The following is a 19,518-nucleotide window of genomic DNA, read 5'->3' as shown; positions in this document are numbered from 1 at the left end:
CGCGGGGAACCGGAGCCTACCCGGTAACACAATTCATATTTTTCAATTCCGTCAGTATATAAGAAAAACAAAAAAAAAATCAGAGGGGGGGGGGAAATAAATAGTATCTTCAGCCCAGTACTGCCCTGGTAGTGAGGACTCATTGGAGCCTAATAGCTGTTGGCAAAACTGACCTGAGGCAGGATTCCTTGGAACAGCTCGTAAGGATCAGTGTTGCTGAAGGTGCTCCTCTGTTTACCCAGGGTGGTTTGCAGATGGTGAGAGTCATTGCCTCTGATGGCTAGAAGTTTGTTTATAGAGTTGTTACTTCTGTCACTAACACAATGTTTCCTCTGCCTTCTGGTCTCCTGATTGTGACCTGAATATTACAAGTTGATGGCAGTATGTGTTGTCAAAAGACATGTAACACTTAATTGTGTTCTGGGCAGAGTAGTAAAATGGTATCTTATGAATTACTGGAATTCCCCTTCTTGAGATGTGGTTTAATGGCTATGTTTAGGCCTACACTGCCTACAGTTGTCATTTTTTTAGCTGTGGAGGGTTGTAGAAATATCTGATATGTGTATCACTGGCTATTCTGTGCTCTGCAGGGTTTGCAGAGTCTAGATCTGACCCAGGCTTACTCTGATACAGTTGAGAGGCAGCTTGCGGGCCACCCTTTATTGCCACAGAGACAGAAGTATTCCCTCAAGTTGCTCATTTGAGCACAACAAGGACAAAACTATATATTTAAGGTTCTGAAAATTATGCTGTCCAGAACAGTCCCGAGAGCCAGATGGTTGTTTGCTGAAGGAATGCGGGTGTTTCCAAAGGGAGGAGATCTTGGGTCACCAGTGGAACGAAGGCTGTCTTTTTCAGATGCCACAAGCTACTCTTTGAAATGGCACCATTGTGAATTGATGCTTGTCTGAGCCTTTGGTTCGTGGTTGCAGTTTAAATCCGTGTCTCCCCCCCCCCCCAATTGCTCTTCTGTGAACTGCTCTGCTGTTAGGCTTCCTTTTATTTGGTAGCCTCTTTGCTGCTAATTAACTTGTATTATATTTTGCTCTTATTTGTCAGCCTGGGTCCTGCAGATCTTTAAATTCTAATCTCTTCACAGCAGTAAGTCCTCTTTCTAGATGCCTTGCTTAGTGTAGCAGCAACACTTACTGGGATTTGAAACCATACTCTTATTTTATGTGTTGGTGTCTTTCATATTGAGTGCTGCTTGCCAAGTCATTTTTGCAGTTGAAGCAGGTTCTTTGGGAGGTAATTGTGTAACTTTGAATCTGCAAGTTAAGGCTGGGTTTTCATTCTTACCTACTTAAAGGAAATTTTGTTATTCTTCCATGGTCTCTTTAAGATCTTTATTCTGTTGTGGAAGGTCTGTCTCTTTGCTCAGTTCATTAATTGAATGTATTGTCAGGTTAAGCATTAGTGATCGGAGTAATTCATATCATTAATTGGCTCCTGCATACTGTGGAATAGTTTTATTTGGAACAGGTCCTTTTGATGTTGAAAGTAGCAACATGTGGGTTTTATTCAGATCTTTTTTGCAGCAAAAAAGAAACCTGATCCAGCTTAAAAACCCTCCATACCAAGCACTATATTTCTGTTTTTGTTTAAAAGTACCCTTGTCATAGATGAAAGTTTAAGTGTTTACATTTCAGCAGAAACTGTGTAGATCTGGTAGATTTAATATTATAAAATTGTTTAGTTGTTGCTTGCCTAATGCCTTGCTTATAGTGGCCAGTGTCTGTGGTTTCCCTGATCTTCTCCATTGCCGGCTGAAAGAAGGTGATATGGTTAGTTGACTTAATTTTTCTGTCAAGTTGATTCAGTGGCTCATCAAAATGGTCTATATGAAATTGAGAACTACTGTCAAAAATTGTGAAACCATTTTTTATGCATGATTTGCCACCTTAATTCCTGGGGCGGGTGGTAGTGAGCTGCTTAGAGGTACTGCCTTTGGGTGCAAAGGATGTAGGTTTGAATCCCACCTTCAGCTGTAGCACCCTTGAGTAAGGTACTTACCCTAAATTGCTCCAGTAAAAGTACCCTACTGTATAAGTAGGTAAACAATTATAAATATCTTAACATTGTAAGTTGCTTTGGAGAAAAGCATCAGCTAAATGAATAGATGTACAGTAAATGTAATTCACTGAGTGAGGTTACTGCTTGAGTTCTGTGTGGAGGAGAATGTGTAGGAAAAACAATCCTCATGCACTGAAGCATTTCCGCTCTAGTGTGGGCTGCTTGACCTGGAGAAGAGGTCAGACTGGTGAACCTTTGCTCCACAAAAACTGAACAGCTGTGCAAGTGTAAAACTGTTTCCCAGGTCAGTTGAAGACAGCTTCTGAGGTCCTGAAGCCTTTTGTTCTTTAAGAGGGGGTGGGGGGAAGAGAGCTGGGATAGCTGTCAGCTTCTGTAAGATCGTGTTTAGTAAGGTGCGATTTACTCATGTTTTGTCAATTCGTTATCTAGATGCATGTGGCACTGTGTCTCCACCGTGAGAAGGATATAAAGTGTGATACCTGCAGGTCTCTGGGTTGTGAAAAGCAGCCTCAACCTGACCTGGTGGGTGAGTTCCTTCAATTAAACTGCTGCTGGAGATAACATGACTATCGGACAGTCAGTGTGTGCTTGCTTGCGGTTTGGAAACTCTGCCTAAGCTTTGGGAACTAAGGGGCTTGGTCTTGCAGTTCTGCAGAGCACAACTGAGTGTCTGGAAATGACATCAGCCTAGTAATGGTGTATTACACTTTTTGGTGCTTCTGTAACCAGGGAGCCAAATGGTCATCTAAATGATCAAGGGTAGGCTTCTAGTAACATGGTGGGTGCTTGACATTGTCATTTGGAGATCATATATCTGTGGCGGTTGCTGGTAGATGTCTTAAGTCATTCTAGATAAATGAATGTCACAATAAAAAAAATAAACAAATTGAAATCTTTATAGCCTGAACCTCAGACTACTTGATGTGCTGGCTGTTATTAAATTGAAAAGAAATTTAAAAAGCACAATGCAGTTACCTTTAAAACCTGCACGGGAAGGTGGTTTGATTTAGTATTGCACAACTTCAGTTTTCAGTGACATGAGAAGCCATTTATTACATGAATGGCATATACCCCCCCCCCCCCTCCTGTGCACTATGGTATTACATTTCATTTGGAAGTCTTGTTGCTTTGGAGCAATACAGTAATTTGATTAACTGAAATCTAATGATGTAATAGTTAATCTCCACCTTGGGGAAGCAGTTCTATGTAGCTTTCTGTCAAAGGAGTTTGCCATGAATGCTCTACAAATGTGTAGCGCCATTGTTGCAGCTACTGCAGATGATGGTGATAATGCTATTAAGTATAATGGCATAATGTTTCACTCCCCTGATGGCAGAAGAATTTTTCCTGACGTGCTTATGGCAGAGGGACTTCTCCTACTGTGCCTCTGTGGGGTGTCTTAGACATGAATGTTTACATGCAGATCAGTTTTCGTTTGGGCATACATTGTGTGGATTATGCAAATTAAACAAAATGGGGAAAAAGGGGGAACTTGTGTACCTAACAACTATGAGAAGGAATTAGTGATGGAAGGATGGAATTTATAAGCAAAATTGAATTTGTTCAACTTAAACAAATGAAACATGTACCCTGATGTGTTTGAAGCCCAGTCTTGCAGTAAGTTACACTAGAACTGTATGGCACTGTTTGTAAAGGAACAACAGGATCAAACGCTTCCTTTTGCTCAGACCTCACATGCTGTGCATGGTGACAGCACCTTGTCCCCTGCTGTTGGACTGTAAACAGATACATGCTAGCAGGTTCTATAGAAAAAGATGGGGAGGGGGAAAAGCACCTCTGAAGGACTTGGGTAAGTCATTGCTCTTTGCATCTGCTGGTAGTGCTTTTAGAAATTTCCATTATGCTCTGAGAAATAGACTACAGTATGTGCTAATTCAGATGAACAGGGTCTTGAATCACAGGTATTTAAGTAATCTGGTGTCTTTTCGAAGGCCACGTAGGAGTTTTCATGGTGGTAGATCAAGGCCAGTAAAGGTCCTGCAGTTGCTGCTGCTGGATTCTGTTGCCCTTTTTAGCAACATTGATGCTCCTGTTGCCGTTCAAAGGATTAATTTCCACTTTTCCTCTGTGTGGCATTGAGTTCCTGGACTTGGTAGCTACAGTTTAGTCAAGCACCCTGTGTGATTCTAAAGGTGGATAGTCTCAATCCAGTTAATGTCATGTGACACTACTGCACTGGAATCTGCTGTTGGTAACTGGCTCAGACTGGGGGGGGGATGCAGTGATATTTAGGTGACATAAGGCACGAAGCTGAATTTATTTACATCAATGTTTATCTTAGGTTTGATACTTGAGATTTTGGTTACATTTATTCATTTAACTGACTTCTCTAAAGTGATTTATGGTGTTAAGCTACTTACGAATATTTACCTATTTATATAGCTGTTATTTTACTGGAGCACCTTAGGGTAAATGCCTTGCTCAAGGGTACTATGGCAATAGGTGAGGTTTGAACAGACAATCTTTGGATCCAAAGGCAGTGCCTTTAACCACTACTGTTTTTCTATTGCTTGTCTTTGGTCTTAAATGAAATGAGATCTGAGCTTGAATTGGTACACTAAGAATTACCCAGCTGTATAAAACAATAAGTAGCTTAGTACACAAACATTGCAAGTTACTTTAGATGCAGGTATAAACTAAAGAATTATTAGTATGGTGAAGTGCCCAGATAGGTGAATGGTGAACTTGGATCATTGCTAATATGTAATAAGTAGCAGTATCTTGTTTCATTGAAGAGCATTTGAGACACAACCCCTGCCCTGAGATGTAGTCTGAATTCACGGCCATTGCTGCTGAAGTGTCAGGGGTGGAAAAAGGATGTGGAAGTGTTTGAAGGCAGCAGGGGCCCTTGGGGTGGCTGGCTCTGTTTACACACACATTGCGATTCCATTCGGTTCTTCCCTTGGTGGCAGCTGGCAGATTACTGCCGTGCTTGTGGGGTCCCACGTTCTGCCAAGCTCTTGCCTGCTGAATCCATCTCCGTGACAAAGGCCAAACGAGATGGACAGGATACGTGGGCAGCTCTGTAGTGTGAGCAAGCAAATGGGCGCCAGCCAGTGCAGGTTTTTGCCAAAGTCTGGTGCATTAAAGATAAAATGGTCAGAGTTGTCTTACATTACAGGCAGCAGAGTGAGAAGGGCCTATCTGCAGTTCTCTCGGTGACATTTACTGCCGGCTTGTCACATACTACTGTGATCTGGAAGGTGTGTGGGATGGAAGTGGCAGTCTGGTTGCAGTTAACTTCTCCATGCAACCTGCTCCAGCAGTCAGAGGAGGAGTTACCACCTTGCTAATGATTAGACACCAGTGTTGGTGGCATCATCTACTTCTGTTAGTGTGGTAGGTGACGGGTAGGTGACACAGTGGGCCTGCCTGATCCAACACGTGGGACCATATGGACACTTAGTAGGTTGTCTGCTGGTAGCTGTCCTGTGCAGGATGTTTATAGCTTCCCAGACAAAGGATCTTGTGTAAACTAAATCCTTGGTTTTCTGCCATACAGCCTTCAACACACAGACCTGTATGAGGATCTTTGTAATAAATTTTTGAACATTAGGGTCATTAAGTCACAGGTCTTGCTGTTCATACACATGCATCTTTGATCACAATTGCTGTGATAGCCTACTGACAAAAAGAGTAATGAAGGCCATGTAAGGAACAGATTTTTGAAGCTTAGTGGGATGAATATAAAGCTATAAGTAAACTTAATACAATGTTTGTATTATCAATCAAAATGGTAATACAATCATTGGTTTTGTTTAAGGCATAACTACAAACTCTAAAACTATTTTGAGCTTTTTTGCAACGATTTCTCTTCCCCCAAAAGAAGAAAATATTGCTTTCCTGTTACTAATTCTGGTTAAAAGTCTAATATTGGCTCAGGTAAAGCGTTTTGGAAATTTTTGGTTGCTTTAAATTGAGCACCATTAACTTTTTTTTTTTTGTCTGCTGCATCACCTTTTTTCCTATGATTCTCAGTACAAATGCTTCCCCTCACATCTGTAGCGGAAATGAAGTTTTGTTGCTTGGTAATAGACAAGCACATTTCAAAGGCATTGCTGAGCATGTTGCTGTGATAATTCCAAGGTTTCCATGCACACATTAGTATTGCTTTTATGCATTGCACATCCAGAGATGCTGCTTCCAATTTCATGTTACTACAACATAATGTTGAACCAGCTGAGTGACTTAATTTTTAAATCTTATTAGGTGCTGTACCATTGGTTATTCTGCCAACTTATTAGAATGTAAAGACAACATGGTGGCTTAGCAGGTATTGGTGGGGGCTTATTGTGCCAGGGCTGTATGTTTAGACGTGGGTTTGAATGTTCTTCGTGTGTCTGCGCGCGGGGGGTCCCACGCTAGTTTGGAGAAATGCATTTTAGGAATTTCAATGTAAATTTCCTGCTGTGTGTGTTACATTGCTATATAAATGGGTGATTAAGGGAATTTACTGTAGTATATCTAGCATTCAGTCACCTTGGGTAATGGTGTCAGCTAAATAAGAATCATTGTACACTTCTCTGGTGAAAAGTGTCTGCTCAATGAAGAAATGTAAATATATAAAAACCAGTCCTTCAAGGTAAAAACTTAAGTCTTGTCTAGTTAGCGGCTGTGTTGTAACAATTTAGGAATCCATGTTCATGCTGCTTACTGTTACAACTTACAGCCCCTACCAGTACAAGACTTCAGTACTGTAAGCTAATGCTACTTTGTAATTTAATAGCCTACTGTATTGGCAAAACATTGACTTCTGCACAGTTTCCACACAAAAAGCTACAACCCCTGACCCCTGTATTGTTTCATTGTCTTATCACAGCCTATGCCAACCCATCTGTCACCCCAGCCTCTTCTGTGTAACTCTTGTATATGAAAAGTTTCTGACATCTTAGATGATTCTAAATCTTCCTAGTATCCATTTGGTGGCAAGAACATTTTCCTCCCCTATACTGTTTTCTTTGTGGAAAAAGGTTTTCTGCTTGAGCGATGAGCTTTGTTCAGGCAGCAGTGTTATGTGCTGTTGGTTCTATCCGCATTAGTAGTAGCTGCTCACAGCTGGAGGAAGCTCACTGTCAAACTTTTACACTTTAGTCCTTTGTAACAAGACAAATTATACAAAATGTTGTTTTTCCAAATCAGTTTTCATGTTTTGAGTTTTATGCATCTGTCTTTCTGTACAAGACAATCCCTCTTCTGAAGGTTAGTGTCAAAGTCCTTTGTGTAAGTTTTGCCTTGGGAAACATTTAACAGGTGAGTAGGTGCTGTTCCATAACCAGCCGTGAGTTAACATTAACCTGGAGTTGGCCTACTTGGCTGCCTTCCACTAATTTTGAGTAGTGATGGAATGGCCTTCAAACTGTTAAATGGAGGTTTCCCCAACATTTACACAGTAGTGTCTCTCAGGGTGGAGGGAGTGTGTGAACCCTGTCGCCTGTTTGTAATAAAGAGGGCCTGGTGTGGAAACTTAACTGTCCGCACCAGGGACACAGCACTGGTCTGGCTGTGGGAGTAGTGCTTTGGAAGGTGTTGGCCAGAAATGGGTTCAAGTCTTTCGCCCTCAGATGTGCTGAGCCATAACATGAATGGTGCCTCTGTGGAGTGTCAGTCTGACCTCAAAGAATCAGTTTTTAAATTTATGTGGCTTCTGTGAAATATAAATATGCTGGAGGAGCCTTTGAGAATGATAGAGCTGTGCACAAGTTGCTGAGCAATTTTGGGCCTCCCGGTGATGAGGAAGCCTCTGGCATCTAAATGCGTGTTTTTAAAGGGCAGGAAGTAGCCTGTTTCATTCTGTACCTAAATGAAAGATGAGCTGGTTGCCAGAGAGCCAGTTGGTGGTGTCCTTGTCTCTTGTCTGCCCAATCGTGGATGTTTAAATTGTCAGGGAAAAATACCGCGTTGGCATAATATGGTGGTGCTAGAAAAACTTGCCGCCTTCCAATATCGGTGGAGTCCACAGGCTTACCGTAAGAATGCCTGAATGTCTTGCACTGGAGCATTCTGCATTTTGCAGGTTGGGGTCGTCTTCTTGTAGACTAGTGTACTGGCCAGCGGTGGCACTTAGCTCTAACTGCTGTTTGGGGAAATTCCCCCCCCCCCCCCCCCCCCCCCTTTTTTTTTTTTTTTTTTTTTTTTTTTTCTTCCCTCCCCCCCTTTTCCTCTTCCCTCCAAGTTGCAACTGGCTTAATAGGAGGTGCCATCTCCTGTGCTGCAGTTTTCCTCCAGCAGTTGGTTTATAAGCCTTTTGCATGTTTTGGAAGAAACTAACCTGTATTGCAAAATGGGTGTTGTTGGCATTTTTACTTTTGGACAAATAAATCAGAATAGATTAACTATATACAGTATTACAGTGGCAAAAGGTATGTGAACCCTTTAGAATTAGTTGGTTTTCTGCATTAATTGGCCAAAATGTCATCTCCATCAAAGCTACAAGTATGGACAAACACAGTGTGCTTAAGCTAACACTATCTTTCATGACTTTATTGAACACATCCCATTAAACATTCACAGTGCTGCAGAAGAAGTGAACACTTGGATTTAGTAGCTAGTTGATCCTCCTTTGGTAGCAATATCCTCAACCAAGCATTTCTGGTCACTGTGGGTTAGACCTGCATAGCGCTCAAGGGGAATTTTGAAGCACTCTTCCTTACAGAACTTCTTCAGCTCAGCCATATTCTTAGGATGTCTGGTGTGAACAGCTCTCAAGGTTGTTCCACAGCATCTCTATGGGGTTGAGCTCTGATTGGACCACTTCGAAAGGCAAATTTTCTCTTTTTTTTTTTGAAGCCATTCTGTAGTGGATTTACTTCAATGTTTAGCTCTAAATCATGATGCTCCTTCCACCATATTTAACTGTTGGGATTATGTTTTCATGTTGGTATGTGGTGCCCTTTTTACGCTATGCATAGTACTGTATGTTCTTCCCAACTCAACCTTAGTTTCATAAGTCCAGAAAACATTTTCGCAGTAGTTTTGTGGAGTGTCAAGGCGGTCTTTGACACGTCAGGCGAGCAGCAATGTTTTTTGGGAAGCAGCGGCTTTCTTCGTGGTGTCCTTCCATGGACACATGACTTCAGTGTTTTCCCTATAGTAGAGTCATGAAAAGAGATGTTTACCAGTTCCAATGATTTAGTCTGCAGCTGTCATCCTAGGGTTCTTCATTGAGAATTGTGCTGTGTGCCCTTTGAGTCATCTTGTCTGAACGGCCACTTCTAGAGTAGCCACAGTACTAAATCGTCTCCATTTATAGACTGTCTAGCAGTGGACAGATGAATATCTAAGCTCTTGGAGAACTTTGTAACCCTTTCCATCTTTATGCAATGCAACGATTCTTAATTGCAGGTCTTCTGAGCTCTTTTTTTTGCAAGGCATGCTTCACATGAGCAGATGCTTTTTGTGAATAGCAAACTCAATCTTTCAGTGCTTTTTATAAGTAGCTCTAAACCACACCTCCAGTCTTAATTGGACACCAGGTTTGCTGGTTTCCAGCTCTAATTAGCTTTTGTTGAAGTCATTAGCCTAGGGTTTCACATTTTTTCCAACCTGTACTGTGAATATTTGAATGACATCTTCAATATTTACAAAAATACAATAATTTTTGTTAGATTGATGATCAAAGTCACAGTAATCCAGCTTAAGACAAATTTATACATGAATCAGTCATTTACAAAGGATTCACATACTTTTTCTTGACACTGTATGTGGCAGGATCCTTTCTGCTTTAATGTTCAGTTTTAGTACTTGCCTAAAGCTATTTACTGCATCTGTATTCTACTGAATCCATAAGTGCATTAACTAAAGACTTAAAGTAAAATCAATTAAATGTAGCATTTCTTCACATAGCACAACAGAGTAATCAAATTACTATGCTATGTGCACCTTAAATATCTAAATTGAGTCTATGTACTGTAGTTCTGTTCAGGGAAACTATGTGGGCAAAATGTTAGCTGAATCTTAAGGTGTGTGTGAATCTGGTAATTTATCCATTTTACCTCTTATACAGCTAGATATTTCATGATAGTAGTTCAGGTAAAATGACTCAGATATTTGAACAGACCCCACTCTAGCTGCTTTTCAGATTCTGAAAGTACTGACAATGTTAAATCTAAAGAAAAATGAATGTTCTTTGAGAATTCTATGCTGGAAAGGAAAAATGTTTTTTGGTCAGGCTGGTTAGAGCAGATTCATATCTCAGAGTTTCCTCCTCTTAAAGGGGTTCGGACCATGCATACACATGTATAAGAGAGGCTTCAGGCTGAGAAAGGCTGAGACCCTGTTATAGCAGGGAGGAGTGAATCTGAACATCTGCTTGTTTTACACAGAACAGTTCACACATTGGGTAGTAATTGGTCTGTTTAGTTCCCTCATGACCTTGCCCTCTAGTCTTGGACCAGATGGCATTGTTTTGTATAAGCTCTGTGTGTGCTTGTTTGTACTTGCATCCTGTGTCTTGTCAGATAAATGTATTGCACCCCTTTGCAGTAGGACTGATATCAGGTAAAAGGAACCCCTCCCCCCAAGTAGAAAGTGATGCATGTATCTCAGGTGTGTGTTTATTACACCCCGTGAAGCTCCTTGAAAATTGGCTGAGTGTAATTAGAAAACGGTACTGAAGTTCATAAATGAAACTCTTCAGTGGGTACAATCTTAAAGTCCTTGTTGAAATGTACTGTACAGGAAAGACCTTTACAAGTATTACTAACCCTTCATTCTCAGTCTGAGCATTATCTTAGTGATGTTGGCCAGCAATCTTTCTGTAAGGATATCACTGCAGCTGGGAATAAATGTGCTGTCACCCACATAACAGCCTCTGCCTCAGTGTGGCAGTGCCAAGGCTGAATTGTGGCAGTAACAAATACCATGTGGCCACTATATGTAGAGAAGCTATTTCTGGATGTTCAGACCAACCTGAGATCTTATGAGTAGAAGCAGTTGCTGCTGCTTTGAGAGACTGCTGTTGTGATTCCACATGATATGTGGAAAAAGACCTGACCTTCAGTTGTCTTGCAACATCCAAAAGATGGGTATTGATTTATCCCCACCCATACCCCACACTTTTCAGCTGCTTTAAGAAATTTGAGTTTCTCAGAGGTGGTCTTCTACTAACTAGACTTGGCAGTAGGCTCAAGCTCACTTGCAAAAGGCAAGAACCTGCATATGAGCTGCAGGAGGAAGGGGTTTTGCCAGTAAAGCATGGGTTCCCACCTTCATATTTAATGTAGTTTGGTTATCTTTGTGGAGGCTGTTGGCATCTAAAATTTGAATAAGGAATCTGATTAGTAGAAATGGTCGTATTGAAATTTTAATATCTAAGTAACTGAACATGATCTATATGTGCACATCTTGTGAGAATATCATTCTCAAAGCTGGTAATATAGCATGCACAGCACTTATTTAAATACCCCAACCAGCAGAGGAGGAAGGCTTTTGCTTCAGATGTTACTTTCCTTGTATTGTTTCTTTTGATACTTATATGCGAATGGAAAACATCACACTGTAAATGTCACTCTGGATGGTTGTATCTGCTGGTTAGGTAAATCATGAACCAGAATATTGCATGCAAGATATCGTGATTTCCCTGGGCAAGGTCATGAACAAGGTCACTAACAATGGTTTTGCCGGTCCTGAATGTGGTTATCTGTTGCTTTTGCTACTTGTCCCCTCAGTGGTAATGAAGGGAAATTGTGTATTCTCTATGGATGGTTGTGTGTTGGGAGAATATGCTTTGTGGCTTTCTGGCAGATGGACAGCCAAACTAATGAGCGATTTGCATTATGGAAAATCAACTCGGTGACATTTAGGTGCCTGTGAACTGGCCCTCCCCATATGGGAGCTGATGATATTTGCAAGCCGTTGTCACCGTGGTGATCACACACAAAGGCACTATCTGTTTTTTCCTTGCCCAGTGCCATCATGCTGCCTTCCCTTGGTTGGACAGAACCTGTGTGTGTGTGTGTGTGTGTGTGTGTGTGTGTGTGTGTGTGTGTGTGTGTGTTTTGGGAGAGGGGGTGAAATTTTTAGGTTCCCTAAAAAGAACAGTTGGAACCAGCTAGCTGCTTCTGTCAATTTCAATGGCTAATTGTCGAATTAATGGACTACCTATAGTGATGTGATTCATGCAATATTTTCACTCAAAAGAATAGATTGTCAGGTTGACTGTGTACAGACAGTAGTTTATTAAAAGGTCATTTTTTATCACCCTTACCCATTTTATGTCGTGCTGTACTGCCAGAGACAATTTGGTTTGCATTATAGAACTATTTTGAGTTTTATTGCATTTTTCTAATCTTCCTATTCAATTGAGGGTTAATGATTTTTGTTCCTGTTTTAAGTAAACTTTGTGGACTTGACAATCTGCTCACTTATGCAGTCATAGAACCATGCAGTACTTATGTAATGGGATACTGTTCTCAATACATATAACATCTTTCGTGTGTATTTGACATGTATGGTAATTTTCCATGATATTTACCCTTGCTTTTTTTTTTTTTTTTTTTTTGCCCCAACATGGAGTGTTTATTTTACAAATGTGAGCAGCCCTAAATGGCTCTCTGAGTCCCAGGTTCATACTCGCACTCACTTGGCTCAGCTCGAAATGGCTCCAGTGGCATGCCGGCTGCCCGCAGGCATCTGTCCCCGGGGAGCAGGTGGGATGCTAGCTGGCCTACTTGTCGGATCTCTGGGTTTTGAAGTGCTCTAACGCTGCACAATCCTGGGCAGCTAAGGGTGGTTGGCAGACAAACTGAGGGAGGTGGGAAAGGTAAATGGAAGGCTGCAGGGCTCAGGATGGTGTTTCTGTGCTCTTGGTCTTGTTGATCTTTGTATGATGATTGGTTATAACGGAAAGAATATTTTTCTTCGTTAGTGACCTAATTAAATCCTTGTTGAATATCAAATTGGTGTATGCTTGCAGGATTGGTTTCAGACTTGACCGATCATGCCTTTGCATAAGTGATTATTCAGAGTGTGAGTGAATTTCAGAATTGGTTGGTATGAGTATTTACTCGATAAGATGTAGGCAATATGTATGCAAGTCAAACTTTTTGAAGAAATGTGATGTGCAAGCTAGGGAAACTCTCCTCTTGACTCAGTGTTTTGTCGTCAGGTTACTTATTTAAATGGCTTCAGTTCCTTTCTTGAGCTGTGTGGTTTGATCATGAATGTGAAGTGTTTATTTTCTCTGTATGGTGTTTTTTTTTTTTTTTTTTTTTTTTTTAAAGCACAAAGTTTTTAGGGGAGCTTGTGGGAAGTTTTGTGGGAACCTTTTTTTTTTTTTTTTTTTTCCCTTCTTTCCCTTCCTTCCTTGAGTGCTTATAATGAGATCAGTTAAATTCCAGAGTCGGTTTGTGTTCTGAAATTCCAGAAAGGCCGCTTATGCCACTTTGTGTGTCAACCCTGTCTCCTGCCTTGGCCACCAAACCAGAGAGGAGGTGTATGTTTGGTGTCAGATGACCTGATAGCTAGAGGGTAGGACATGGCCAGCAGGATGGGAAAACCTTACTTCCTGTTCCTCTTGTCTGGGCTATGATGTGGGGTTGTAGTTGTAGCTCATGTCCTAGTTCTGCAAGTGAAATTCATTCTGCTCCATTGTGGTCCACACAGTACCAGTTGAGGATAGTGTAACCAGCCCCTGTGCTGTTCAATTATCGCAGTTGTCCAGGTTGACTGCTGTGCTAGGGGAGGAGGGCCTCTTAATCCTCCTATCCCTCTTCCAGCCATCTTCTTCCTGCCCATGACTCATCCTAGGATTGTGTAATGATTTTGTAGTGATGTAACCTTGCTGAATGCTTTATCACAGGCTCTATGTATGTCTCCTCACGCATAGTCATCAGCTCGGCAGTTGCCCCTGAGGTCTGTGTGAATTGTAGTAATGAGATTCTTTTTGACCCCTGAATGCTCACTGGAGTACAGCTATGTGTCACCAGCAAGTGCTCCTTCATTCCTCTGTATACATCTGCTTGTGGAAGGCTTTGGTGCAGATGTGAGGCTTCAGCTATAGAGGGACAGATGGAGGTCATTTGAACCTTCTAATGTGCTGATGTCGCTGAAGTACTTGCGCACCCTTTAATGCGTGGAGATCTCTATTCCATATGTTGCAATGCTGGTTTGTTAGCTGCTGTTCTGCCTCTCTGCTGATGGCCTCTACTTAGATGTCTCATTTTTCTGACAGCCAGATTTCTTAATGAATAGCTTGTTCATTCCCTAGCTGAGGACTTGCATATACTCGCCGTACAATATATAAAGAATCAGTAACAGTTACTGTGACAGTGAAAGGCATTTTCTCTTGTGTACTTGGGTGATTTATGATGGAGATTAAAGAACCAAGGTTAATTTTGAAAGTGGACATGGCAGCTTAAAGCAAGAAGTATTTCAATCAAGGTGGATCTTCCTCTGGCTTTGTAGCTGGAAGTGCTTGTAAGGGCTATATTTGAGAGTATGAGGGTAGGAACATCAAGGCATGCAGTTTATATTTTACATCACACACTTTTCACATCTCTTCAGGTATTGACTATTTGCTGTTACTGTTTTCTCAATGTAGCTTTGACCAAGAGTACAGAATGTTACCATTTGATGCCTGACTTTTTTTCCCGTTTCTCTTTCCTTCCAGGATACTGAGATTGCCCCTGCCTGCAACCATGTGAGTACCCCCTCCCCTCCTACTTTTTTCTTCTCAAATTAATCCTGCAACTAGCAGGTGTCCCAGTGGCCATGGCTGCTGAGTTTGCCAAGCCCTTTGAAATATCACCAGTCACAAGTGACAGCAGTTTAAACAACTTGGAGAATGACTCCTGCCCTCCCCCCTTGTCTCCTGCTGTTTCCCATGTCTCCAGTTTGGTTAAAGGAGCAATTTCTCTATCTGCTGGAGTGCAGACCATGCTGTACAGTTTGACACAGCACATTGCATGCTCTGTGGCCTGCTGCCTTCTAGAGCTATTTACAAGTTTGAGTTGTGGGTGATGGTGCATGAGTGTAACCCATTATCAGTGCAGGAACTGTGTACAGCCTCCTGTTTAAAGGTTGCAGTGTGACGGATGTTGGATGTTCAGACCTGCAAAGGCATGTTGTGCTGAGTCAACCAGTCCTATATGGTCATCTATTTTATTGCCATTTTAGTGACTTTTTGCTCAGTTTCATTGTACTAATGACCACTAAGTTACTACTGATGCTCCAGGTAGTGATACAGATATTTGAATATTTACTAATACCGTGGCACAATTTTCAGCATGGAATACTTGAATTTGTTGATTTGCCAGTCTGATTTGTGTTTTTAGTATAGCCTGCTTTGTTGGTTAATGTTTAGTATGAGTACATTTACTTTACATTTTATTCATTTAGACGCTTTTGTCCAAAGCGACGTACATCTCAGCAAAGTACAATTTATGCATTAGTACCTCATATATATGCAGAATTTTATATTTGCAAGGCTCACCCAATTATTTGAAACATCTAATGTGGCTGAAATTACCAATGTGGAGTATAACAGGAAGTGTTTGCAAAAAAACCAGTTCATGTGGAGAGGAGTTGGAGACAAAGGCTGTAATGAGTTACAAATGTTGATTAAATATGGTTTACTTATTACACTTCCATGTATTCTGTTTTTATTTTTCCACTGACAAAATATATCACCAGCCAGTAGCCTGTGGTATTCTTCAAACCAACTTACACTTTGTGTGAAGTCACCGAAATGTCTATCACTACTTGTTTTGCATGATTAATTTTGCTGAAATGTTTGAATAACATTCTGCAGTACCGTTTTACAACTCCATAAGTGGCTGTTCAAAATACTGAAATTTATTTCAATCATTGACAAGATGCATCTTTTTGGGCAGTGTTGTAGTTTTTTGTGAGTTTCCATCATTTAGTTCACAGTGACACTCACTTTATACCCCAGCTAAATCATATTAGCACATTGATTTTGCATAAGGAATGTAGACATCTTTTAGAAAACAAATGCAAATTGTGCCCTTACAGGATATATTTAACCTCATTACTCTGTGTGAAGCTGCTGTTGTAGCTTAGGCACCAGGCTGTGATAGACCACCTGAGTGGTCAGCTGACTCTCACCAGGCTGGCTGTGCTCTGAGAAGTGACATCACAAACGGCAAATGTGCACTACGAATGTCATTCACTAGGAAAATCAGCTGCTTGCCTCGTTCTTTAGACAAACTTTCCTTCCCATCCAGTCCTGTTTCTAAACTCATCAGAACAATATCAAAAGCCATAGGCTTCTGCAGTTAGTCAACTGACTGGAGGTTTTGTTCTTCTGGATTAACTGCGTACGTATTTTACAGTAGGAGCTGTCTTCCAATAGATCCCACATTTTATTCTTATGTTGTCTCCAAGATAACCATTGCATTACTTTTGTCTGCTGGGAGAACAATGTCTGGGTCGTCTTGTAGTTTTAATGCTTTTAACTCCTCTTTGCTGATGTTGCTGGTAGGTGGTTTTGCTTGCTGTACTAAGACCGAGGCGTCCTGTCTTATTTCTTCTGCGGTCTCAGGCGGGAGACGAGTGACTGCTGATTCTATACCGCAAATGATCTTCTCTATGGGGATCTTCCTTGGGGCAATTGTGTAGTTGAAGCCCTTCTTGAGTACCTCCTCTGTAGGTTTGTCCACTGTCTGTTAGGTTGACGATCACCTGATTGGGGTCCAAAGTGTCCTGGGGTTTGTTCTTATGCAGCCGTTTGAATTTCTATGTCTTTGTATGTGGTCTTCTGCCACATGTGAGTCGCTTCTATCGCGGTTGTTCTGTATCTTTTCCCAGTTTTCTGGAGATAACGTGTGAGAGAGGTGGAGGTGTAGATTGTCTCTCGGTTTAGTTGGTCCAGGAGACGCCGGTGACCTTGAATCTCATTCTGTAAAAGTCTGGTGCTGGCTAGATGGAGAATCTTGTTGCTGTGTGAGCGGTTGTGGTGACTAAGCTTGCAACAGACGGTATGATGTTGTGATCGCGGCATCGTTTAAGAAACGCCAGACTAGCGATGTGGTGCATAATCTTGTTCCGTAGGTTCCCGAAATTCCTCGTTAGTTTGAAGATCACCTCTCCATAGAGGTGACACATCAAAAACCATAGGCTTCCGCGGTTAGTCAACTGACTGGAGGTTTTGTTCTTCTGGATTAAACCATGTATGGGAACAATGTCCACATTGGTACCAATGTCCAGGAACCGATATCCCATATGTGGTTTAATCCAGAAAAACAAAACCTCCAGTTATCAGAACAAGTTTGTAAAGACTGGGTTTGTGTGTCACACACCCACCTAACTGGATTGTCAGCTCCACATTTGCTCTAAAGTATCTCTTGGACTGGTGTGCACAGAGCTTGGCTCTTGAATGAGTAACAATCCTAGGTTATTGCTTGTTCTTTTTAACTGGCAGATTTTTTTGTACCACATCAGGAAGGCCTCCTGCCCTATGCCAGCTGCTATAATGCATTGTGAAATGCTCCTTTCTTTGAGACCTTTGACCAAAGTGGTGTCCATATAGCTGCGCTCACTCTACATTTTCCCTGAAAGCTAGTCTTCTCCATGTTGCCACTTGAAGTAGTTCAGTTGAGTAGTCCTCTCTCACATTTGGTCCTATCATTCCTCTGTGGTATTTCACACTGTCTACATGCACTGATTTGTTGGGGTAGTTATCAGGATTCCTGCTTGGCTGGATTCCACCTGACCTCTGGCCTCACTGGTCTACACTCAACAAGCACCCTTGATATATCATTTCCTCTTCATCTAAGACAAGTAATGTAGGGTTTCATCTCTCTCCCTTTCTTTCTGCAGCTCCTGTGGAATTACAAGTTCAACCTGACGACAGATCCCAAGTTTGAGTCCGTGGCTGTGGAAGTGTGCAAGACAACCATCCCAGAGGTGAGTTTGGATCACAAGGTGTTTCTGTACTGGCTTTGCGAGTGCCACAACTTGGGTCACTTTTTGGTACCTTAGGGGTATTGATGTACGTAATGGTAAGATGTATAATACCAAACTTCTCCCTACAAAGCAAGAAAATTTAAATCAGCATTATTCATGTCACGAGTTATTTGCCTATCAACTTGAGCCAGTTGCATTTTCAGTTCTTGTACAGTGAAATTTGTTTTGGTGGGAATTTTCAGCATCGATAAAACACGGGGACAGCTTAATGACAGATGCTCTGACATTACTGGCTGCATTTAACTTAAGGATGATGATGTGAAAATGGATTGAGTGGAATCATTTCGCGAGTGATAATTCAGCCTCAAAGGCTGCAGCAACACAATGTCCAGTGAAAGTCGGTTTGTTTGCTGATTGTTACTTCTGGAAATTAGGAAAAATTTTCACCATTTTACAAATGTAGTGGGGTTTGCTTCATTGAAAACAGTAGGTATCTGCTAAACAGTTGTATGATTTAATATTAGCCCATCTGTGCAAACCAACTTCCTTGGCTTGCCAGTTTCCTTACAAATTTGACTTAATATGGCTTATGTAGTTTTAAAGAACTAATTGATTGATGTAATTACAGCAAAATTTCAATATTTAAGTTTTTAAAACTGAGTAGCCATTTTTGCTGTTTCAATAATCTCCAGTTTCTGCATACATTTCTCACTAGCAAAATAACCTGAAAATGATCACTTGTGAACATAGTTGTTATGTTTTGAGTCTTTTAGTTGCCTTTCTTATGCTTTTGACAGGCTGGGAGAAATGCTGTTAAGCTGGATATCACAAGCAGGGCTGAATTTAAAAGCTCTATGTGATCCTGCCTGCACCTGCAGAAACTGAGTAGATCTGCTCTGTAAGGAGACATGCGCTGAAACCTAGATCAGTCATCCCCTGTTCATGTGCCCTGACAGCCGATTAAATACCTGGAATGCATGGTATTCTTAAAACCGTGCTGTCAGGACTTCATATACTTTTGATTTCTCTCATGATCTCGTAATACAATGACAGTACTTTGGTCAACAACTGCACTGTAGCCCATGAAGCAACTGCAGCTTATGAGGTGTTGACCTCCAGAGCATGCCATTTCTCTGGTCTTTTGTGTATTACTTGGTCTGTTTGAAGAAAACACCTAGTTGATTTGGATATTTCCATCACTTGTGGTGATGTGCATCCTGAACTAACTTATCAATTCACCCAATGGGGTCTGACATATTCCCCAGTCACAGCATAAATCTCACTCACAGATGAGCGCCTTAAACTGGGCTCAGTATTGCTTTGCTCCCCTCCCATGTGAGCAATTCAACTGCATACTAACAAGAAAGAGCAGATGGAGAGCTTGTGCACTGTTAACTGTGGGCAAGCTAACTGGCAACTAAGAGGATGGGGGTTTTATATTTAAAAGAAAAAGCTATGATCTGACACAGCATTGCAGCCTCTCTTCCCCTGCAGTTCACTTGTTTTGGCATGTATGGCACAAGATACAGTTGTGATCTGGTGGCTGTTTTTCCCAGTGGTCTGTAATGCTGGCATATTTATAAAGTGTGTAGCTGGGTT

At 41.4% G+C, this 19,518-nt stretch overlaps 1 protein-coding gene across 1 annotated transcript in view; it reads left to right on the top strand.

Moving 5' to 3' along the window:
- Positions 1-19,518, top strand: part of glg1b (golgi glycoprotein 1b) — a 42,196-nt gene that overhangs the window by 2,667 nt on the left and 20,011 nt on the right. Inside the window, exons 2-3 of the mRNA XM_029256175.1 lie at positions 14,663-14,692; positions 17,833-17,919. Of these exons, the coding sequence (XP_029112008.1) occupies positions 14,663-14,692; positions 17,833-17,919 (117 nt within the window). The remainder of the gene's footprint in view (positions 1-14,662; positions 14,693-17,832; positions 17,920-19,518) is intronic.

The sequence above is a fragment of the Scleropages formosus genome, chromosome 11 (assembly GCF_900964775.1).
Source record: "Scleropages formosus chromosome 11, fSclFor1.1, whole genome shotgun sequence".
Taxonomy (NCBI): domain Eukaryota; kingdom Metazoa; phylum Chordata; class Actinopteri; order Osteoglossiformes; family Osteoglossidae; genus Scleropages; species Scleropages formosus.
This window is presented reverse-complemented; position numbering and strand designations above follow the sequence as displayed.